Below are 25,522 nucleotides of genomic sequence, written 5' to 3'. Positions count from 1 at the left end.
ACGAACCCTGGCTAGGGTGTTTGATGCCTAGTGCGGCATATCCTCATGATGCCCCCCCCCTAACCCCCCCCCCTCCCCCCGGTTATAAAACAACGAAAATACGTTATTATACTTTAACAAAATATACAATAAATAAATATTACGACCTTTCTTGGTTGCAAAACTATCAATACTTTTATCGAAATCTGTTTTCCACCAATGGCCTAGTTAGTGAAAAGCATCGCTGATTGATATTAATTCTTGATCAACTTAATTAAGTCTGAAAAACTTCGCTCGCATATAGCCACACTTACCGCAATTGTCAGAAATATGTAAAAATCTGATAATGCTACCTGAAGAGAATCTTGGACTTGATTCTTTTTCTCTCAAAGCAGAATCTGGCATAGTCATCACGAATAATAAGACAATATTTAGAACTGAATCATCTAGTGGCATTCTAGCTGATATCTTTTTATTTTTTTTTTAAACTCAAGATTTCAAACAGGTCCTTGTTTGAGAACGTCAAAGGGGGGCTTCTGAAGAAATTGTGCCAAACTCTTGACACCTCTTTCGCTCCGGGCGAAATTTGTTTTGGTCAATGTCGCAATGAGCACTATCGAGATTGATTTCAATCTGAGGATTCAATAGTTGGGAAAGCGAGAAAATTCATATTTACTTACAACATCATATGATCATTTTGGGTAATTTTTTCTGGAACTATCACGTCCTAGGAAAAATATAATCTCAATCCGTAGCTGGTTCTTATGTGTTTATTTTTACAAAATCTTCACCTTTTTCGATTGGCTTCTTTTTATTGTGGCCAATACGTCTTTTATGTTCTGCACTAACCCTCAGATCAGAGTACTTGCCTTATTCTCTAAAAGTAGGCTTATGACGGCTTCAGTTATCGATGTTTCTAATGTTTTCAATGTAAGTGGGCAGTCTCGAATTGACGATCAGTGTTTTTGAAGATAGACTTACCCGCCGTTTATTTCAGGGGCTAAGAATCCAAAATAGGTGAGAAAATTATGACTGCATAGCAACTAACAATCCGCGTACTTAAGAGATTTTGTCTTTACAATTCTTCTTCAACTCGTTCGTGATGCCCATTAAAGGCCAGGATCTGCTTTGAGAGAAAATAAATGATATCCAAGATTCTTTTCATTATCAGATTTTTACCTTTAGGACCATTTGATCCCTGCAGTCAACCATTTTAAGTAGAAAAGACAATTTCTCCATCTGAGATAGCACTATGAGAGCCAGACAGACTTATCAATCAATCAACAGAGTGGCAAAATAATTTTTTTTTAAAATCCAATACAGTAGTTCATGTTTGTTCATTTATGTACAATGTGTGCAGTTTTTACTGAGAAATTTTGTGCTCGGTTTGATGCCCCTCATTACTTGATGCCCTGTGCGGCCCGCACCACCCGCACATGGCTAGCTAGCTACGCCACTGCCCTAACCCTATATATATATATATATATATATATTAGACTTAATATGAAAATTGGTTAAAATATCAATTAGTAGCTTATATTATAAAGATACGTTAATTAACTAATTTTATTCACACACTACGATTTCTGCTTTAGAAAATGGACAACCTCCACATCTCAAAAGTCTATAGTGGGAAGGGCAGTAGATACCCCCCCCCCTTCCCACGCCACTGAAGCGGACAAGAAGCCAGAAGGAGAATGACATACCGGTAATATAAAGATTCCTTAATATATATATATATATATCGATAAGCAGCTTTTATTATATAGATATGTAACTGAGTAGGTTAACACCCTATGATTTCTACAATAAAAAAATGTGCCGCCCCCCTCAGCTCGAAAGTTAAGGCCGGGATTGATGGAATCGACCCCTCCCACCCCACCGAATCGGTCAACATAGAAAAGCTAGGGGGGGGGGGGGGGGGCGACACAATGGAAAATTATAGTATATTTGCTGTGTGCATTGATATTCTTAATATTAGTGAGAATATATATTAAGCAGTCAGTGTACTTAGTTTATAATTAGCTGAATACATTCAATCTTTTTTAATTTTTTTTTTTCGTTTCATAAAAAAATGAAAATAACTGACAGCTTAGGTTTTAATTCTGATTCTATTTTGGGTCAACTAAGCCGCAATGTGATATTTCTTTCATTATGACCACCGTAGAAAAAAAAAACACACACACACTTCCTTCTAGATAGTCTCCCCTGTACAAAATAATGTAAAGTAGGCATTTGAAAATAAGCACAATATATATAGATATCTAATACGGGTAATTGTTACAATAAAACGAAGAGAAATTCTTATTCTACAAATTAACATTAGTAGAATAAAAAGTCGTAGACAGTCTTATCAGAAATTATTTACTCCTTCCTGTTTCAACGGTTTCAGCAGTAACTCATTCTGTGAATAAAACTGCTATATTTCGCTTCTTATGTATTAGAGCTGGATGTCCTGTAAGTAGTAGTAGTACATTAGTAAATGTGTTTCAAATTGTCTCGCAATGCCTGGATTGAGAGTTATAACAGGGAAACAAAGTTCATGGATGTCCCCTTAAGAATTTTCAGTTTAAAATGTCATGATAAGGCATGTCTGTTTCAGTAGCCCACGGTTAACGAGGGTGCTATGTGGCTAGCACCATGACCACCCTCCTTCACACCACAAACCCCCACGGAGTCAGAGTCACTATAATGATCCCAAATTAATATATAAGTCTTCACCAGGATTTCAATGCGGGACTCTTCTTCTCAACCCCAACTGGTCCACAAAAATGATTGGATCTTAGTGCATTGTACATGCTTAAAGCATAAACTTGAGATGAACAATAACAATTTGTAAAAAAAAAAAAAAAAATTATAATCCTGCACATTTTTTATTGTTAGTGTAGATGTATTACAAATTTTGTTACATGACTGGTGCAAACTAAATATATAATATATAGCCATTGGGTAATGCTAGTTTCCGTATAAATATATTTCAAATGAGTTAAAGATAAAAGAATTACCGTACTCGCAAATAAAACTAAATGTACAGTACAGATGACATGACGGCTTAATAGAACTCGGGCCTCCGCAGAAATCTCATCTGATTTACTCATTAAGTGATTACCCCCACCCCCATAAGAGCGGTTACAAAAAGGTGTTACACATAACTGCAAGTGAGTAAAACATTTAACAGTGACTTGGTAGAATTTAAGTCAATGGTTAATATGCATGACTTTTTTGAAGCAAAGTTTGTATTATATAAGATAAGAGAATTAATCTACACTGTCTATTACTGACATCACATTGAATAGAAATTATATACCATACAAATACAACTATTTTTATAGCCTACTATAACTGGTATTATTCTTGAAAGACCAACTGCAGAGGTTTTGGGGTCAGATGCGGAAACCGGTGTAATACATTAAAATAAATGTATAAATGTACAAAAAATAAAAACACAAGAAATAATCAAGTATTTCATGTCAAAATGTTGGGTATCTTTATTACTTCATAAATATACCACTATAAAAATTTTTTTAAAAAGTTTTATCAATGCATAGATATTGAAACACATCATGACATGCTATTTCACTAAAAAAAAAGAACAAAGTTTGATTGGACACACAATGTCAACAACTGACCAATGTCCTCTCTTTGATACATTTTCAAAACAAAGTAACATTTGCTTTACAAAAACATGAAATTCAGTGTACTTATTTTTTTTTTCATCAACTTCCAGAAAGGCCTATTTACTTTGAGATAAAATAGAGCTACAGCACACATGTGAATCATGATAAATTGATCATTTATAAAAAAAAATACATTCTTCATTTTTTTTATTAATGTCTTCATAAAATAGTGCCAGATTTAAAAAAACCTGTTTTATTGTGTCAGGTATGCTGAAGCAGCAAAGAAGGCATTGAAACTATTAAGTTTTAATGAGGGGATTAGTAAGTAGAATCAAAGCAGAAAGCTAGCCATTCAGTTCCATAACTATTTTTTTATCACCCCTGGGTCCTAAAACATCACATGTTGTCGTAATTAAGCGAGAAACTGAACTTTCCTTATTTGTTGAGAAATGTTTAAAAATAGATTGTCACTGGCAAAAGAATTACCTATCTTATATTTGTGTTTGTTTACATCAAGTTCAGCCTTCCTCAGTGCTTTTTCATGCAGTGCTGAAAGCCTAAAAGAAAGTGAGCACTACAGTGTAAGAAATGTAACTGTATATCTTCAACAAGGTCTTAGGAAATATAATTTTGTAATATATGCTGGAAAAGTTTCATTGAAGAAGCCTTGTTACTCATTGTGCGGTTTATTTTTGTAAATGCTTGTTTGAGAATATTATTACAAGATATTTTAGCAAATTTTGAATAAAGAGATGCTAGTGATGTGAAAAGAGCAATAGTCAAATCAAGAAGTGTACATGGAATCTTCAGAAACTACTGGGTTGAAACCTAAATACAATATTGTTCCATCATTTAAAGTAAGCTGATGACCAACCATTGATTTATGGTCTCTTGATAAAGAGTAGCATTCTTACAATAAAGAAAGCTTTCAGATGTTAGAACTTGACTCATTATATGAGATTCATTACAAAAATTCATACATGTTTGAGCACAAGGTAGTTTCTCAAAAGTATGATTAAAGAAATTATAACTAACAATCCTATATGTGAGCTTGCGCTTCCAGAGATATTTTTATATGTACCTTTAAATATTTTAGGCTAGTATTATTTGTATATATTCTATTATTTTTTAAAGACTATTGCTGATTCTATACGTTTACTACAGCTTATTGTATATGGGTTAGAGTGGGATAATATAAATAGTGGAGTCCATGTTGTTTCCTAGACAGTTGACCAAAAGCCAGCATTTCTTCATCTTTTTTATTGTTAGAAGCGTGCATTGATTTAAATATTTCTATACCTATACCTGGGACTGCTTGCTATTAGTAATACTGCATGTATGCAAACGCAACATGAAGCTCTTCAAAATTGACACTAGCAGCTGGGAAAAAGTAGCACTGGATAGATCCAAATGGACAGTACCTTTAAATATTATAGGCTAGTATTATTTTTATATATTCTATTATTTTTTAAAGACTGTTGCTGATTCTATAGCATAGAATGCTCTCTGTATGTTGATGATTTTGTCATCTTTGCATATTGATACTTTAGAAAGAGAATGACAATTATGTTTAAATAAAATTCAAAATTGGGCAAACGATAATGGTTTTAAGTTTTCAGACTCCAAAACTATTGGAATGCATTATTGTAATTTAAGGGAAATCCACCCTAACCCTGAATTATTTTTAGACAAAAAGAAGATCCCTGTTATAAAAACTACAAAATTTGTAAGGCCTTACTCTAGATTCAAAATTTAATTTTCTCCCCCATATTAAAGAACTTAAGTCATTAAAGTTAGAGGACAGTAAAATCCGACAAATTATATGTTTTAATGGCTTTATATCAAAATGCAATAACTCATAGCATTTTAAAGTTAGATGACTGAATAAACTCTTTAAGACAAATTTTACATTCAAATTGTTTTATATTACAATACATGGTTTCATGGCATTTTACGCTAAAGGGATGAGTGTTTTTTTTTTTTATACCAATTTTACATTTCAATGTTTTTTTTACCAGAATGTATTACTTCATGGCTTTTTAAGTAAGAGAACATCAAAAATTTTGCATTTCAATGGATTTTTATCAGTATATTTTATTTCATGTTTTTTAAAACTACATGAGTGAGTAAAATTCTTTCTGACAAATTTTGCATTTAAATCGCTTTTTACCAGTATGTATAATTTCATGCAATTTTAATTTAGATGACAGAATTCTTTCTGACAAATTTTGCATTTCAATGGCATTTTACCAGTATGTATAATTTCATGGCTTTTTAAACTAGATGGCTGAGTGAATTCTTTTTGACAAATTTTGCATTTTAATAGTATTTTACTTGAATGTTTAATTTCATGATATTTTAGGCTAGAACGATAAGTATTCTTTCTGACAAATTTTGCATTTAAATGGCTTTTTACCAGTACGTATAATTTCATGCCATTTCAATTTAGATAAGTAATAGAATTCTTTGACAAATTTTGCATTTAAATGGCTTTTTACCAGTATGTAATTTCATGGCTTTTAAACTAGATGGCTGAGTGAATTCTTTCTGACAAATTTTACATTTAAATGGCTTTTTACCAGTATGTATAATTTAATGGGATTTTCATTTACATGACTGATAGAATTCTTTCTGACAAATTTAGCATTTAAATGGCTTTTACCAGTATGTACAGCTTCATGGGATTTTAATTTAGATGACAGATAGAATTCTTTCTGACAAATTTTGCATTTAAATGGCTTTATACCAGCATGTATAATTTCATGATATTTTAAATTAAATGACTGATAGAATTCTTTCTGACAAATTTTGCATTTAAATGGCTTTATACCAGTATGTATAACTTCATGGGATTTTAAAGTATATGGCCGAGTGAATTCTTTCTGACAAATTTTGCATTTAAATGGCTTTTTACCAGTATGTATTATTTCATGGGATTTTAAATCAGATGACTGATAGAACTCTTTCTGACAAATTTTGCATTTAAATGGCTTTTTACCAGTATGTATAATTTCATGGGATTTTAATTTAGATGACAGATAGAATTCTTTCTGACAAATTTTGCATTTAAATGGCTTTATACCAATATGTATAATTTCATGGGATTTTAAATTAGATGACTGATAGAACTCTTTCTGACAAATTTTGCATTTGAATGGCTTTTTACCAGTATGTATAATTTCATGAGATTTTAATGTAGATGACAGATAGAATTCTTTCTGACAAATTTTGCATTTAAATGGCTTTTTACCCGTATGTCTAGCTTCATGCAATTTTAAACTAGATGGCCAAGTGAATTCTTTCTGACAAATTTTGCATTTAAATGGCTTTTTACCAGTATGTATAATTTCATGGGATTTTAATGTAGATGACAGATAGAATTCTTTCTGACAAATTTTGCATTTAAATGGCTTTTTACCAGTATGTGTAGCTTCATGCAATTTTAAACTAGATGGCCAAGTGAATTCTTTCTCACAAATTTTGCATTTAAATGGCTTTATACCAGTATGAATATTTTCATGTCTTTTTAATCTAGATGGCTGAGTGAATTCTTTTTGACAAAATTTGCATTTTAATAGTACTTTACTAGAATGTTTAATTTCATGGCTTTTTAAATTAGATGGCTGAGTGAATTCTTTCTGACAAATTTTGCATTTAAAAGGCTTTTTACCAGTATGATTTACTTCATGCCTTTTGAAACTAGATGGATAAGTGTATTCTTTCTGACAAATTTTGCATTTAAATGGCTTTATACCAGTATGTAAAATTTCATGGCTTTTTAAATAAGATGTCTGAGTGAATTCTTTCTGACAAATTTTACATTTAATAGGCTTTTTACCAGTATGTTTTACTTCATGCCTTTTGAAACTAGATGGATAAGTGTATTCTTTCTGACAAATTTTGCATTTATATGGCTTTTTACCAGTATGTATAATTTCATGGCTTTTTAAACTAGATGAATGAGTGAATTCTTTCTGACAAATTTTGCATTTAAATAACTTTTTACATGAATAAATCTTATCATTACATATTTTTGATGAAGTAGAGAAAGTTTCCATACTTATTTGAAATTGGTCAAATTTTTTTTCTGCATGCGCTAGAAGCTGGTTTCTATTGTTGTAAGAACAGTTGTGTGCTTCACCTCTTGAGTTCTCTGCATAGCCATCTATGTTATGAGTGTTTCTCGCATGCATCTCTTGCATTAAAGTAATTTTTTCATTCCAATTCACCATTTGTTTCTGTAAAATATAAAAAAAGAAATACTATGTAAAACAATATATTAATTTAAACTGGTACTAGAGCTGTATTCATGCATGTTTATTTCTAAAGAAAATTTTAAAAAATAAATTATATGTCTAAATTTACTTGTCTGAAGCTAAAGCTAAGAATTTTTTTTTAAAAAAAAAAGGTCATGTAGTAATAGCAATAGTATTTAATACTATACAAAGACAGCAACTGAAGCTTATTTTTTAAAGTGTTTTACAGAGTACATAGGGGCCATAAGGGGGCGCTGGACATAAAGGGGGAAAAAAGAAACTAAAGTGCACTGAACCAAACAAAGAATTTCTTAAAAATTAAAGCTGGCAAACTAAATATAGACAAATTATATTTAGCTTGCTTCTAATTTAAGAACAGAACAACATTAAAAAATTGAGTTCGGGAATCCCATTTTGTATTATTTTAATTGTTGCTGTAATCGGAGGGTATCTATCGTCCTTAGAACTTGCGCACATAAAATTTTAAGACTTGATAAATAAGCCAGGTTGTATGGCTTATAGATTACAGTTTATTTTAACTATATATGTTAAAATATTGATATGTATATGTTAATTTTTAAAAAAGTCAAAGCTAACATTGAAATTGAATAATTTTACCCCCCCCCCCCCCCCCCAAAAAAATTGACAAAGTGTAGTTATGAAAACTCGCTTGTATGTAAAGGAGTATTTTCATGAGTTTTAGTGAATGTTTTTCACTCTTTAACTATGAATTTATCCTTGAGCCTGTCTCTTTTCAAATTGAGTGCATTGATTGTGTTTAACCACTTTGGTTTATATCCTGATGAGTGGTGTTGTCCAAGAAATCGACACTCTTGGGTTGTTACTGGTGCTTTCTGTACTGTTCTGTCCATTTTATTAAGGCGAGCCTGAGCTTCTCGGTTTTCTCCAAAACTGTTAGTTGACTGCTCGAAAGCTCTACAAATCTCTATGGTCCTTTTAAGGGACAGCTCTGAGCATGGCAGGAGTTTTTCTGCATTTTCCTGTCTGATGAAAAAAAACTTTGTATTGATTCATTCTGTCTGGCTCATGGAAGTTACATTTATTTGCATGAGACTTGAGTTGAGCTAGGAAGGTCTCATCATGGAAGTTACATTTATTTGCATGAGACTTGAGTTGAGCTAGGAAGGTCTCAAATGGGGAGCAGATAGGTAAAATCCAAAAGTGGAAAGTTTCTAGTACCCTATTGTGTCTAGGGTTGCAATAATCGTGCAGCTTTTTCATTAATGTGTCCGAGTCGTAATCGGCCTCTCATTCTGGTAAGTGAATTGACCTCCAAACCATCTCCTCGTATTTCGATAAATGGCAGATTCAGATAAATGCAGAAACGACCTGGTCCCTGTTCAGCCTAGGGATCGACATTCTTAAGGCTCCATCTATTCGAGCTTCAACTCTGTGGGCTGCTACTCTAAGGTGAAAAAAATGCCAAAACATCTAGGGGTAACCCTGGATAGTTCCAATAGAAAGTTGTCAATGCTCCAGCATGTCCAGGACGTTGAAAGAAAAGCCTCAGAGAAGTTAGCCTTACTAAGAAAGCTGGCCAGCACAAAGTGGGGTGCAAAAGCTGACATGCCACGCACATTGTACTTAGGGGCAGTCAGATCACAAATTGAGTACAGCTATACAGTTCAAGTATATGCTAGTAAAACTGCCCTCAAATTACTCGACCGAGTACAAGAACAGGCACTGAGGTTCATTTATGGCACCTTTCGGACAAGCCCAACAAACGCTGCTGAAATCTTAACAAACGAGGCCCCTTTACATTTAAGGAGGGAGAGGGCGGTACTTACGGCCAATAAGAGCTACAAAAGGGGCGACTCTAGGCTACCTACCACAATCTTAGTGCAACAGTGGAAATAGAGGAACCACATAAAAATGCAATCATTCCTCCACATTGCGGCCAATTTGTCAAAATCAGCTGTGCTCTCCACTGATAGAATTCCTATTAGAAGAATTAGTACTTGCCCTCCATGGAGGAGATTGCCGGCACCAAAAATAAGCATGTCCCTTATAGGGCAAGAAGGAGCCACTAAGAGGCGATTAACACATGCCATACTCCAAAACTTGGCATCAGCCACACTAAAGTCCTACCAATCAGATGCCATTTTCTGCTATACAGATGGGTCGGTAATGAGGGACCCCGATAGATCTGGGCATGGGGCCCTTATAGTCTACCTAGACCGGAAAGAACCAGATCGTCTCTCTGGCCCATGCGGCCTCGCTGCATGCTCCATGGATGCTGAATTAATAGGGATAACTCTGGCATTTGAGGCTATTAGAGCTTGAATGACCCAACATGATACTAGCGCTACTACTGTGGTGCTAGTCACTGACTCTCGCTCCAGTCTCCTAGCTATGGGTGGCGGCGGGATAAAGTCGCCCGTAGTAGAAGAGGCAGTCGGCGCCACAGATAACGTCCTCCGAGCTATTAGAGCTGTAGTTTTGTCATGCAGTGGACGCCCTCATATTGCGGCGTGAGGAACAATTAAATGGCAGACGCCCTCGCAAGGGAGGGTGCTTTGGCAGCCACACACCTCGAAGCACCAAGCACGTTTTTACCAGCAACGGCACAAATCCGAGCACTCATTCAAGAGAAGTGGTTAAAGTCCTGGGAGAAATCTGATAGAGCATGTGGTGTCAGGCAGCACATGCGTCACCCAGATCACGACGATCCATGGAGGCAACTGAGGAGGTCAAACAGACAATTATTGCCCAGTGCAGGACAGAACACTGTCCCATTGGGGCATACTTTGCCCGGTTCCGTTCAAACTTTGACTCCCGATGCCATCACTGTGGAGAGAGTGTCAAAACAGAGTCACACATCTTGTACGAGTGCCCTCGTCTCCGTGAGCTAAGGGGGGACATGCCTGAGCAGTTACTTGAATTGTATGGTAGCTACGAGGCATTAAGTCGAACGGCTAAGTTTCTTGCCAGAGCACTACGGGAGAGGGGGGGGGGGAGTAGGTTTTCTGACATCTTTCATCCATACTGGCCAGCCTTCAATGAATACAAGAAATTCTCCGATAATAATCTAATAATATTGTTGTAACTCTAGGGTAGGCACTCAACGAAAAGGCAGGCAGCTCAACAAGTTCAAAATGAAATAAATAGTTGTGTTTATTCACTAGGGCAAACACATAACATCCTTCAGCTTCCTCCTATTAGGCTATAGTTCCTAGGAGGAATATGGTTTTGATTAATCATATCAACCCCTTATCACTGTTACTTGATTCCTAATATTATATTTGTATCTTTTCCTTAGATTTTGTGTGCTATGCTCATTCCCCATTTTACTATAATTGATTACTTGTCCATGTAATCACATTCCATGGATGAATTTTGACTATTATAACCATACTTTGTATGATAAAACATTTATCGTAATTAACACACTTGTATTTTGCTTATCATTGAACTATGTGTGCTTTAAGATTTCATGCCTAATTATTTTAAATGCCTTTTTGGAATTGATACCAAAACCTGCATTTGAATGATTGCAAAGAGAATTCCTGCTCAATGCTTTTAGGAGTTTCCTTATCGTCTATCATATCCCCAGCCTTATTACTGGAAATGCTTTATCAATGTAGACCCACAGTTGCCTACTTCTGCCAGATCTCCATGCAAAGCTGTGACTGGAGCCGACCACACCAAATCCCCCACCCATAACATACTGAATCATTGATATCTATCAGCAAAAAGGCATTGCCTACTTCCCACTGCTTAGAGCAACCTTCCCTACAGAAAATAAACTGGTGAACAGGCAGCAGCCTAATCCTAGAGCCAGATTGCCTACAGCATGGAGACATCCCAAGGCAATGTCCTAAGACAGAGTCAGATGATTCATCCTTCTGAGTGCTAGTCCTATGTCCACCAGAAAAAGATCCAATGTGCTAGCAGCTAAGAAAATAAGTAGACAAGGCGATAGGAACACTCTACCATTCACTCATTGATTATCAATTTATGATGAGAATTTTATTTTACACATTATTTTACACATTAATACATCTATTTCATTTCTCTGGGGTTTTTTTCATCAGTAATCTTAATAATAATAATAATAATAATCTTATTGTTAGTTGTGGTGTGCCTGTTAAAATATCTTGTATATGTGAGTGGGATAAAAAAAATCCAATTTCCCCTAGACTTTAACAAACAAACAAGCCCGACCATAATTATTTTAACATCTCATCACAACACCCTCCAGAGCCAATAATTTAATCAACCAAACCTAGACTAGATTCATGTATATATATATATATATATATATATATATATATATAAATATATTTTAAATATTAACTCAACAGTTTGTCTTAGAATCATTCATCAGTCTGGACAAGTTTGTCTAGTGTGAATAATTTTGTTCACAATTCCGCCAAAGAGTAATTACATTCACTAAATCCAACTTTGGATTGAACTCAATTATACACATACTTGTTTTAATTGACCATTTGAGTTTCACAACTCTTCAATTTGTATGCTTATCATTGCTTATATTTCATTTTGGATTCTATCCCACAAATGATCTCAATGATGCTTACTTGAATCATATTTTTCCTCTCATACATGTTATTTTAATATTTATATTGTTACGAATGAACAGTGACAGGTAGAGGTCACTATGTGTGACCCCGGCGAGATGACACAGCACCGAGTGTTCTCTGGAATCTATGCGTGTAAACAAAGACAGGATGTGACGTGCCCTCACATGTTATTCCAGAGGACGAACCCTAACACCAACAATTTTATCAATCTGACATAGTCATCTTAATGAAGGGCATCAAAAAGGTGCATGAGAGAAATTTACTAACTTGTCTGTTTTCTCCACAGGATCCATCAGGTTGTCAGCCTACTACTGTTGCAGGTACAGATACTACTGCCTACTAGGTACTATGATTACAATTACTAAAACTTCTGCATATGTATGTGCCACTGCTATTACTATGTGTGCTGTAAATATTATTTTTATGTATTTTTTTACAATTGTATTACCTGTCTTTTAGCTAAAACTTCTTCAGAAGTATGACCAGTGGAGGTAACTTCCAGTGTCTCTGAATGTAAAGAAGATTCTAACTTTTCTATTTTCATGACATTTTTGAGATCATTGGTAAAGTCTTGCTCTGTGTCTGTCATCATGGATTTGGCAAAAATTTGGTCTTCAGATGTCTTTATAAATAGAACATTGAATAGTTAATTCATTATATTTTATTATCATTCATTAAAAGTATTAAGAAACTATTTTTAAAGCTATATAATAAAGAAAACTTATGTTTAGGGCCATCCCTGACTATATGCATCTCTGACAGAGATATTTCAGAACATTAAAAAGTGCCAACTTACAAAATGGAGAAATACAATTTTTATCATTTCTATATTTAAATAATAATATTTAAAAAAATGCAAATAATTTAATTTAGTTTTCACCCTAAAAAAAATAATCATACCTGTGTCTCTGGGTCGAAAGATGATTCTAGCATCTCAATTTTTATGACATTTTTTAGATCGCTGGTAAAGTCTTGTTCTACGTCATCCATCTTTGAACTTCTTTAAGTCAGTTCTTCAGAGGTCTTTGTCTACAAAATCTTGAGTTTTTTAATTTAAATTTTGAATGTCATTTAACATAGATATTAACCAAAATTTAAATGAATTAAAAAAATGACTTGATAAGGCATCATTCAGATTGTGTGACTATGCAATTACAATAATTGCTCCTCTAAAAACAAAATGAAAGTAAATGGTAAACATTTAAACAATTCTGTAAAAATTATGAAAAAAAAAAAGACTATCCATTTCTTTACACAAAAATAGCCAAAAATTTAAAAGTTGTTCTCTTTTTTCATGATTTTTTTGAGATCATTGGTGAAGTCCTGCTCTGTCATCAATGACATAGAGTGAAATTGGTCTTCAGATGTCTTTATAAATAGTATGATGATTCTTTTTAAAACTAATTAATGTCATTCATTAAAGATATTATAGCGAAACTCTGATGGTTTTGACAACTTTTGATATAATATGTGTTTTGATTTACAGATAATGAATATATATTATTCTTTTTTTTAATTTGCAAGAATAACTTAATAATTGATGTTTTTCTGACATAATTTTTCTGCGCATCCAAAACGGTAAGATTTTCACGGAATTTCTGTGTGACGTCACGAGGGGTCACTCCAATCCTATAGATCTACTAATCTGAGTACCGGTACTTGTCTTCCACGAATTTATTGTGCTTTTCTATGGAAAATTTCATTACATTATCTTTAAGCGTTAAAAAGTTATAGCAGTTTAAATGTATAAGCTCCTCCTTTCGGTCACAATTTTTTGGGTATTTTAATAGGCTAATTCCCCGACACTAAAATGGTCATAACTTATGTTCTAATTAACCTAGAAGCATAAATGAGGTATCAATGAACTCCATTCAAAAAGATCTATCTAACTATACTAGTTTCATTTAGATTCATTAAAGTTGAATTTTTTATCAAAGTACCTATAATAATATATTAATATTATTTAGAATCTATAATTAATTAGATCTAGAATCTATAAGTATATTAATTATTAGTTATTAGATCTAGGTCTAGTTTAAATTTACATCTGATGATCTAGATTGACTAGATATCTAGATCTAAATATAATCTAGGACTATTAAGACTAATTAAGAGTTAGACTCTACTTAATTTAAAAGACTAAAATAATTAAATATAGATTCTAGATCTAGATTATTCTAGATCCTAGATCTAGAATCAGCTGACTAGAACTAGACTAGACTATAGAATAGATCTATAATATACTACTATAGAAGTCACTATAGAATACTATAGATCTATATATAGATATAGATCTAGTAGTAATAGACTAGATGTCTAAATCTAATACTAATAAACTCGACGTCACTAGACTATAATTCTAGATTTATCTAGATCTAGATCTAAATCTAGGTCTAGAGTAGATCTAGACTCTAGATCTAGTAAAAAGTTTTAAAATAAAAAGTTTAAAAAAGAGTCGACATTTCTTTTAGATCTCTAGAGTAACTTACATCTATCTAACAGTCTAAGTCAGCGATGCTCAAACTACGGCCCGCGGGCCAGATCCGGCCCGCGACGTGCTTCAATCCGGCCCGCCAAAACATTGGAACAAAATGATTTTAAAAAATGTAAAATTGAGAAAGTTACGATTGATATTTTCTTTAAGTTAGAATTCTCACTCTTTATTTGGTGAATTCCATCTTTATGTTTGGTATTCTAATATTCATATTCAATATTTTATTTATTGTAAGAACACAAGTGTTGTTTTTTTATGTAGATAAGACTTGACAGCTCCTATTTTTAAAATCTTGAAAAATTCCGCTACTGTCTTGAGCTAGCCGTGTCCTTGACACCTTGTGTGTACAACACAAAGCATCATTGATGCCTCGTTTTGGGTCGTGTTCTTTTAATGTCAAAGCGATTGGTACCGTATTGTTTAACGTTCGTGATTTAATAAAATGGGAAAATCTAAGAAACGAAAAGTGGATTCTGCATGTAGAAAAGTGAACAGATCTTTACTTTTTTGTGGAATTCGATAATAATTCAACATTTTTCATTTGTAAAGAAAGTGTGGCTGTTTTTAAAGAACATAACATTAAAAGGCATTATGAAACCAAATACATAAACACAAATGGTGACATTCTTGATTTGAGCCATGAAGACAAGATTGCCAAGTTACGAATAGAGATCGTGGGATTGACGAGAATATTTAACAAAAAGAGACAAGAAAATGAGTCGGCGATAAGGGCCAGCTAGAGCTCACATCCTAAATAGAGCAGTGAAGCCTTTATCCAATGGCGAATGTGTAAAAAAAAGTGCTTGCTAGCAGTGATGGAAGAAATGTCCTGAAAAGAAGAATGCATTAGAAGCTGTCAGCTTTTCTCGCATGACACTACAAAATTTCCGTTCACATTAAAAGACAGAGCAGCAGAATTCGAAATGTTTTCTATTGCTGCTGACGAGTCCACTGACATAACCGCAACTCTTGGTATTTTTTCGCGGTACAAACAACAATTTTGATATAAGAGTAGTTAGCAGCTATGAGAAGCATGCATGGGACTACAACTGCAGAAGACCTGTTCAAAGAAGTGTCAGCCATCATAGAAGACCTTTAAATTGCTCTTCCTTGGAATAAATTAGTTGGAGTGATTACTGATGGCTCTAGAAATATGCCTGGATGTCACAGCGGACTGACAGCAAGAGTTATTTTAAAAAGTTGAGTCAAATGGAACTGAATCCTTGCGGCTTCACAGCATCATTCACCAACAAAATCTCTGAGGGAAGATTTTGAATCTAGACCATGTGATGCTGATTATGTTCAGTACTGTACATTCCATCAAATCACAAGCGTTGAATCACAGAACTATCAAAGATTTTCTGACAGAATTCTGAAGACGTTGTATTTCACAATGAAGTGCGAGCTGTTTAAGCCGAGGAAAGGTATTAAAAAGTTTTTTTATTTGAGACACAAAATTGAAATATTTATGATGGAAAAATCAAAACAAGTGCCACAACTGAACGACCCCTCATGGCTGTGGGATTTGGCTATTTTATGCGACATCACATCAGATTTAAATGAACTCAATACCAAACTACAAGGGAAAGACACATTGCTTTCGCATGTGTGTGCAGACATGAGCGCTTTCCAAACAAAATTGCAACTCTTCATTCAACACTTCCAACCTGAACCACTTTACAAAATGATGAGCAGCTAAATAAAGAAAAAATTATCCAACTTCTGAGGCTCTTGATGAATAATTTCAGTGAAAGATTTCTGGATTTTCATAATTTAAAAATGAAATCCGTCTCTTTCAAAATCCATTTGCTGCCGATGTGTCAAGTGCCCGACAGATCTGTAACTGGAACTGATTGACTTAACAGCCAGACATCCCTGCTTGACAAATTTCAAGTCATGCAGACTATTGACTTCTACTGCGTGTTACCTAAGAAACTTTTCCAAATCTTCGGAAACAAGCGTTAAGGGTGATCACAATTTTTTCAAGCACTTATTTGTGTGAATAAACTTTTTCAGTGATGAAATATGCGAAAACCATGTGACGTAATCGCCTCACGGATGAACATCTAGATTCAGTGCTCCGAGTTGGTGTTTCATCTATGCAGACAAATATTCAGAAGATGGTTTTGGATAAACTCCATACATCACGTGAATTTATGTAAGTAGGTCCACAAATAAAACTAATAAAAATAGCTTATTGTATTTTTTTTTCCTTTTTGGTGATATGGCCCGCGACACGAATGCCAAAAATTAAAATGGCCCGCAGACCAAATAAGTTTAATAAGGTTGGGCATCACTGGTCTAAGTCTATATAGTCAGTTACAGTATAGTAAAGGAAAATTCTGCCTGAAGCTATACGATACAGGAACACACTGGTGTTTAATAAAAAAAAAAACAACAGCAAAATGTAGATCTATAGAAGCAAGGAATTATCAGGATTTATCAAGCAGCGAAACTTGCTAGAAATATAATGAACACGTTTATTTTTCACGTCTTTCAGATACACCTTGAATTGGCGGGAATAGCGGCCATTATAGGGTAAAGGTCAAAAGGCTTTCTACTTAACTAGATCTATTTTTTTTTTACTAAAAGTTAGCAACTTTGTAGTTAACTTTTGCCCATCACTGATTATCTTGTTTATTCAACTTATTGCTAATGAAATGACTAATCATGAACATTCTTTTTTTTTTTTTTTAAATAATTATGCATATAATTATTAAATTATGGGATCATACTAGAATTAGATCTAGAATCTAGAGTAGATATATATAATAGATAGAGATCTGGTCTAAATACCAGAAAAGATAGGTAGTTCAACAAACCTAGATGTATCATAATGTATGAAGTATACAGGCCTGTAGTATTAAATAAATAAGGCATGCGGCCATTGAATCAACCAAAAAATAAAATGAGTAAATGAGTTTTTTTTATGTTGCCAACTATAAAATATAGTTCTGAAAAAAAGTTCGATTGCGTTGGAAAATGACAAAATGTAGATGTAGATCTATTTTATTTCAACAATCCATACATTTACTAGAATTTACTAGACCTAGTGCAAATTATAGAGCGAATGTAATTTTTTTCTAGATCTAACTTTTTTTTTAAATATTTTTTTTTTGTCTTTACTCTTAAGAATGACTAGATCTATGTCTTAATAAAATGTTATTATGGCTCTGTCTTGGTGTTTTGTTTTTCTCTTACAGTTACTGGCACAACAATCAATACGTTCAGATATAAGATAAGATAATTTTATTGATCCAATCAAAAGCAAATTCAGTTTGACTACAGTTTACAACACCAGCGCACCTACTGTACAATAACAGTATAGATGAAAATGTGAACATTCACACACGAAACACATACACATTCACAAGACTTATAGTATGCCAATTTAGATCTTTATTTATTTTATTTAAATCGTAATTAAAAAATTACTAAATAGATATATTTAAAATGTAATCATTAGTCTATATATATATAGATGGTCTATTTATATTCAGTTTTTTTTTCTATCACACACACACAAACCTAAACCTAGTCTATATTTATATCAAATACCGGTACTAGATGATAGATCTTTACTTTTTGTCTTCATCTAGATCAGTCATGGCATTGAACTGGATTATTTTTCTACTACCACTTTAATGCTCATAGTGACGTGTATTCTTAAATTGGATTACTTATACATGGATTATGAACCACTCAAGCTGTATTTGCATTTGACAAGCTACAAGAGAGAAGAGGATTAATCTACACTAGTCAACAAGAAAAGAGTCTGTAAGTTATTATTAACAAATTAAATACATGCATATGATTATAAAGTACATGGATTTTGCTTTGATATAGCAGTAATTAAACTTGATTGTTAGTAGAGTTAGTAATTGATAACTCTTGGCATTCTTGGAGCCATATTTTGATTTCATTTTTCTAAGTGTTTTTTAAGGGTGGCTGGAGAGGGACTATTTTATGATCTATCATAATAATAGGATCTATTAGGGAACATCCTATCTGTTCTTTTACCTTCAATAAGACCCAACGTGTTTGAGGTCATCCTTGTTGGTAGGGAGGTACTAGATCATATTGGGAATTATTTATTAGTTGTTTTAGTCTTGTTTGTATATTTTGTCAAGAGTATTCTGTTTGTATTCATATTGTTGTTTGTGTAAAGTCTTGTATCTACACATTTGTAACTCTCCTGTCTCATTTCTACTTTTTATTAATCTTTTTATTGCAGACTGTGTTGTCATTCATATTGTTTCTGTGTTTGTCCTTTTTATAAATTTGTACATATATTTTTTACTTCTTATTAATTTAAAATTTTTTTTCTATTATAACTGGCATAAACAATAGCCATACATACTACTTCATATTAAGAAACATTTAAGCTAAAAAATATTGATTTGAAACATACTAGAGCTATTAAATTTGTGGATATTATTTGATACATGTACAATTATTTGAATATATGACTAGTAATTAAGAAAGTTCATTGAACTTATATTATTTTGTAAAAATACATTACAAGATAATCAACACACATTCTTCCAGTGTAACATATCTGTAACATATCTCACTTTTTTTTTTGCAACTATATACTTTGATTTACTTTTTTAACTACTTAGTGAACATAAGTTGATACATTAATAATAACCATGGCATCATATGATAAAATTCTAGAGCTTGTCAAGGTGATGGAACTAGAAGGGGATGAGAAAAAGGAATTTATTAAAAAAGAATTAGAAAAGGCAGAAAAGAAAGAAAGGGAGGAAAGGGAAGAAAAGAAACAAATTAGAGATAGGGAAGAAAGAGCTGCGGAAAGAGCTCATCAAAAAAGAACTAAAAGAACTAGAGACTAAACAAAAAGAAAGTCATGACAAAGTAGAGTTAGCTAATTTAGAAGCAGCAAAAATCAACCCCAACATTATGACCCAGCAAACTAGTAACAAACCATTTATCTCCAAATTTCATAAATTTAACATTAAGGAGGAAACATTAGAAAATTACCTAGTTCAGTTTGAACATATCTCATCTACTTACAATCTAAACAATGAGGATATGGCAAAGCATCTCCTAGCAAATTTATCAGGAGAACCCCTAAACATAATAAGCACACTCACAACTGAACAAAAAAAAAGACTACATAACTGTTAAAACTAGACTCTTGGAACATTTCAGGAAAAGCGAAGACTATTATAGAAAACTCTTTAAAAAGATTAAACTAAACAAGGATGGAGACTTCAACAGAATCATTTTTGACATGAAGGCAAATATGCTTAAATGGTTAGAGCTAGCTAAATGTGATATAAAAGATCCTATTCAAATTTTAGACATGATCCTAATTGACAATGTACTATCTAATGTCACAGATTTAGTGTTCACTTTTCTTAAAGAAAAGAAAGTAAAGACAGAAACTGATCTCATTACTAATTTAAACCTTTTTAAAGATAGCCATCCTGGGCACACTATGGACAAAAGAGAGCTACATCAATTGGCCGCCACAGTTAATACAACTAACAATAGCAATAGCAATGATAGATTTAAATTTTCTAATTCAAAAACTTGCTTTAATTGTGGAAAGAAGGGCCATGTTAAAAGCCAATGCAGACAAACTAGCACTAGCAACTTCAGATATAGAAGTTACACCAATTACCACAACCCTAGCAACTACAATCAAAATAATTACAACAATCATAGTAACTATAGCAACCAATATAGAAACTACAGATCCAACCAGAGTGCAAGCCCCAGAGAAAGAAGGAGCCTTAGGAATAACAACTCCTATTACAATAACTACAATACTAATAGACAATCAAGAAGGGACACATACAACCATCAGTCTAATAACCATCAAAACAGAAATAGCAATAGTCATGACAATAGAGAAGAATTAACAGCCTACATGCAGTACAATAAGCCAAAGTTAAACCTATACCCCTCATACGTAAATGGAGTTAAAATAGAAGCCCTCAGAGATACAGGAAGCAGTGCCATATTAATACATTCAAAACTAGTAAAACCAGATCAAAAACTGCCAGAAAAGATTAAACTTACATATGCCAATCAAAAGAAATTTGATATTTGTGATACAGCCAGAGTACACTTAGATACCCCATGGATAACTGGAGAAGTAGATGTTATTATTCTGGATACACCAGCCCAAGATTTAATAATTGGTAATGTTAATGGTGTAAATGATTTGAGTAAAGAAGAAATTATGGAATGGGCAGCAAAGAAGGGTAAAATTTGTAAACTATCTGTTGCACAAGATACAAGCCCCACTAGAAACTCTTTAAATAATACTGACAACATTATTAGAGTAAAAAATTTATCAGGATACACTAAATGGCAAACAATTATGGGAGAATTCAGCAATGTTGCACATGTTAAATGGGTGGATATAAGAACTCAAGATAGATCTCATAAGATTGCTTTTGTACACTTAAACACAGTAGAAGATTGTTACAGAATCATTAAAGCATTTAATAACAAGTTATTTAGAGGAAGATATATTAATGTGAAATATGAAAATGTTTAACTTCACAATATAATCATAAGCAACCTGACATTTTTCAATCAGGTCAACCTGACATTTTTTCTTGATATGATGTAACTAGGTCATGACATATTTTGTTACACTTATTTGTACCATTTTATTGGGTCATGATATTTTTTTTTTTTTTTATTTTCATTGATGCAATTGTACTATCATTTCTTAATTAATTGTACATTATATTTACTTAACATAATTTAACAATAACATAGAATTTCATAACAACTAGATGTGCTTATAATTGATGATTACTAAACACAGTGATGTGAACAAAGACATTGTAAACAACAGTGAACTTCTTGACCTGTTGACCTAAAAAATTTTTTTTCCCAAAAACAACTCACAAATGTAAATACTATTAATTTTTTTTCCCAAGTGGTACACACTTGAGTGTTGTCATTTTTTATACCGGTTCTATTGTATTTTAACCACCACATATATGTGCTATTGAAAACAATGATAGACAAGGTCACTGTAAATTTGTATAATAGTGACAGAACTTAAAGTGATATAATGAATACTGAACACAAATGAGATGTATGTCTACTCTATTGAGAACTACTTCAATAAATTTACTTAATGTGTCAAATGATACACATTATTGGTGTTATATTATATAAATAACTGGATGTAAAATAACTTCAAATTTTTTTTTCTTAACAATTGAGATGCCAATATATGTTAACAAAATGAGCACATAGCAATTAAAACATGCTCATGCAAAATATTTCAGTATACTTGTAAATAAAGGATCTATTATTATTTAACTTTATTTCAGAGGACTAAATCTTCTAATTGTATTGATATTTTTTTCAATAACATACTAGTATAATAGATGTAAGCAAACTAATGTATATTTTTCTAAGCAAACATTTTGGAAGTTAAACAATATATTTATTGTTGAATGAATACTATTAAGGAGATTAATTACATCAAACTTGACATGATTAATTAATCTACTACACATATGCATATGATATTACTATCATATGTGCCTTTGTCAAAGATTTTTTATCAAAAAAATCTTTTCTAGGGGAAGGGGCGTATGTCATGTACCAGTTTTAGAACCCCTGTAATATTTGGTGACTAGTAGTCACTGAACTATTCCGTGCTAACACCACGAGATTTTGTCTACTGGTCGGGGACTGACCACGAGGTGGACACCTCAGTTGTTTTATGTCTCTTGTAGATGGAGGAGCATTATTATCTCCTTAGGTATATTGTATGAGCACTGAGTAATTATTATGTAGTATGCTGTTCTTCTCATTGGATTATTATTGATCATAGTTTGTGATGGCTTATGATGCCAATATCTTTTGTGAATTATTCTATATGTAATAAATTTATGTCTGCTACCAGTGTGTTTATCAGTAATTCTAAATGTTGTCGTTGGAGACTCTAGTATACTAGTGTTGTTGCGCACTTGCAAATCTAGTGCGTCTAATAAAGCACATAGAAAAGAAGAGCATTATAGCCGTACCAGAAGAGGTACCTACAACATACACGACATTCGCGTCATCACGCCTACAATAACAACCAGAGAGTGTGACACTCGGGGTCGCCAAAATCATGTTGTGGGCTAATCTAATCTGACTTCGACTATGTATCAATTATTACTTGACATTAGCCACATAACATTACAAGTTTAATATAGTTGACAACATTTAGTTCTATAAAATGATGCTTTATTAACCACTGGGAAATCCGTCCAGTCTTCCTAAAACGTCGCTATATCTAATTACTACTCAACTACTATTCAAAACACAACCTACTTCTAACATAACGCCATGTTGGTCCCTTGTTCGCCTAAGTCTACTACGTCATTAGTCTGTCTTACTACGTCATTACTTTTACCGTCGCTAAAACTATACACAATATATTTAACTAACAAAACGAACCTACTCTCTAAACTAGTACATTACAACTTGATTCTTTTTCTCTCAAAGCAGAATCTGGCATAGTCATCACGAATATTTAGAACTGAATCATCTAGTGGTGTCAAGACCTTCTTCCCTAATATATGTATGTGTCATGCTAAATGTACCCAAGTCCTGGACAATACCATAATGACACGTACAATGACAAAATAAGATTCAGAATGCCACTTTACCGACATATAACATGTTTAATTACATTATTTTCACTATAATACAGAAAAATAGTTAGAGTCTACACTTAGACTATATATATATCCAAAAAGTCCAACTGTCCTGGACTAGGAACAAAAACACACTGCCCTATCATGAGTTACATTGTTCAACAAAACATCTCACCAAAATAAAAACAATCCAAAACAATAACAGTTTTGAAATCAACCACCTGAATTGCCCCCCTTCTCCTCTACAGTAAACAGGAGACCCAGGCTGACCAGAACTCAGTCCTGACATTTCTCCCCCCTTTAATTTTTGTCTGTTTCTGGGTTCATTTAAAACAGACAAACTTCCAATAAAGAGATTTTCTAAACGTACATATATCAACATGCAAAGAAAAGTAATCTTGGTACTAAAACATAGCCTACAGTTTGTAAAAAAAAAACACACAAAAAAAAACGATGTATCCACATGAAATGTCAATACTTTACCCAACCTGCTAGGCAATAATAATTATATGTATATATATATATATATATATATATATATATATATATATATATATATATACATATATATCAACATGTAAACAAAAAAAAAAGTCAGTGAACAAGCATATTTTCCGAAATGTAAATGTTATATACAACATACTAAGCAATTATAATTATATATATATATATATATAATATATATATATATACATATATATATATCAACATGTAAACAAAAAATAGTGTGCAAACATATATTCTACCTTTTGTAAAAGGCGGTTAATTACATATCCCCAATCCTAGCAAACAAATAACTTTGAAATGACTTAATATTAAATGTCAGTTATCTGTAATCAATGTCATGTTGGTCTATTCTGTTAGTCTAGATAGAAAGTCAGCAATTACATTTAGTTAGCCCTTTAGATGTTCTACATTAAAGTTAAATGATTGTAATAATAGAGCCCAACGACAAATTCTATTATTCCCATATGTTGCGCTCTTCAAAAAGGCCAGTGGTCTATGGTCACACTGAATTGTGAATTTAGCGCCATATAAATATCTGGACAAGCGTTGCACCCCCCAAACAATGGCAAGGCATTCTCTCTCTATTACAGAATACCGTTGTTCTCTGGGCAACAGTTTTCTGCTCAAGAACTTAACAGGATGGAATATTCCTTTTACTTCCTGCAAAAGGCAACATGATATGGCTATGTCCGACGCGTCTGTTTGCACAATAAATGGTCTAGTCTGGTAATTTCAGTATAGGATCTCGTGTCATGCACATTTGAATTTTTCTTAATGCCCGGTCACATTCTGGAGTCCAATTGACCCAAGTCGGTGTCCCTTTTTTTAACAATCCAGTAATTGGAAATACTATTTCCGCGAACGCTGGAATAAATCTGCTATAAAAATTAGCAATACCTAGCAAACATCGAACCTCTTTTTTCGTTTTTGGTGCTTTTATATTTAATACCTTGTCTCTGTTATTGGGTTCTGGGTATATGTTTCCTTCACCTACAATATTACCCAAGAAAGTTATTTTAGGATACGCGATTTCGAGTTTGCTTGGCTTGATAGTAAACCCATATTCTTTTAGCCTGGATAACACTTTCTCTAGTGCTATTAAGTGTGATGACCAGTCATGCCCGAATACACAAATGTCATCAAAATAAAACACAACATTTTCCAGTCCTTTAAGAATGGTCCTAACAGTCCGATTAAAAAAACTAGGAGAATTAAGCAGACCAAACGGTAGATATTTAAATTGAAAGTGACCACTTGGTACCCTGAATGCAGTGTACTTCCTACTATTCTCTTCTATTGGTATTTGCCAGAAGCCTTTTGTTAGATCTATCTTTGTAAAAAATTTGGCACTATTAAGTTGTAAGAAAAGATCTTCTTGGTCTGGAATAGCCTCCGCGTCAAATTTGGTAACCGCGTTTAATTTCCGAAAATCTATGCAAGTACGTACTGTTGAATCTTT

At 33.0% G+C, this 25,522-nt stretch overlaps 2 protein-coding genes across 4 annotated transcripts; one reads left to right on the top strand and one right to left on the bottom strand.

The window, feature by feature from the left end:
* Positions 1–2,833: 2,833 nt before the first annotated feature.
* On the bottom strand, positions 2,834–17,833 carry LOC129926676 (zinc finger protein 431-like). 3 transcript variants are annotated; one of them, XM_056032164.1, is made up of 4 exons: positions 17,731–17,833; positions 13,315–13,452; positions 12,863–13,036; positions 2,834–7,834 (listed from the first exon to the last, which is right to left on the bottom strand). In XM_056032164.1, exons 2-4 carry the CDS (start codon positions 13,402–13,404, stop codon positions 6,116–6,118), a joined length of 1,983 nt encoding a protein of 660 aa, XP_055888139.1. In that variant the 5' UTR covers positions 13,405–13,452; positions 17,731–17,833; the 3' UTR covers positions 2,834–6,115. The 3 variants fall into 3 exon arrangements, with proteins under 3 accessions (XP_055888139.1, XP_055888138.1, XP_055888140.1); XM_056032163.1 differs by having other exon boundaries at positions 13,315–13,583; positions 17,731–17,831; XM_056032165.1 differs by having other exon boundaries at positions 13,315–13,443; positions 17,731–17,814.
* A 39-nt stretch (positions 17,834–17,872) lies between these two features.
* LOC129926677 (hybrid signal transduction histidine kinase D-like) lies at positions 17,873–22,806 on the top strand. Its single transcript, XM_056032166.1, has 2 exons — positions 17,873–18,289; positions 18,508–22,806. Exon 2 carries the CDS (start codon positions 20,166–20,168, stop codon positions 21,441–21,443), a length of 1,278 nt encoding a protein of 425 aa, XP_055888141.1. The 5' UTR covers positions 17,873–18,289; positions 18,508–20,165; the 3' UTR covers positions 21,444–22,806.
* Positions 22,807–25,522: the final 2,716 nt, after the last annotated feature.

Source organism: Biomphalaria glabrata, chromosome 6 (assembly GCF_947242115.1).
Source record: "Biomphalaria glabrata chromosome 6, xgBioGlab47.1, whole genome shotgun sequence".
In the NCBI taxonomy this organism is placed as follows: Eukaryota; Metazoa; Mollusca; class Gastropoda; family Planorbidae; genus Biomphalaria; species Biomphalaria glabrata.
The sequence above is the reverse complement of the archived record's forward strand: the minus strand, read 5'-3'. Positions and strand labels throughout refer to the sequence as shown.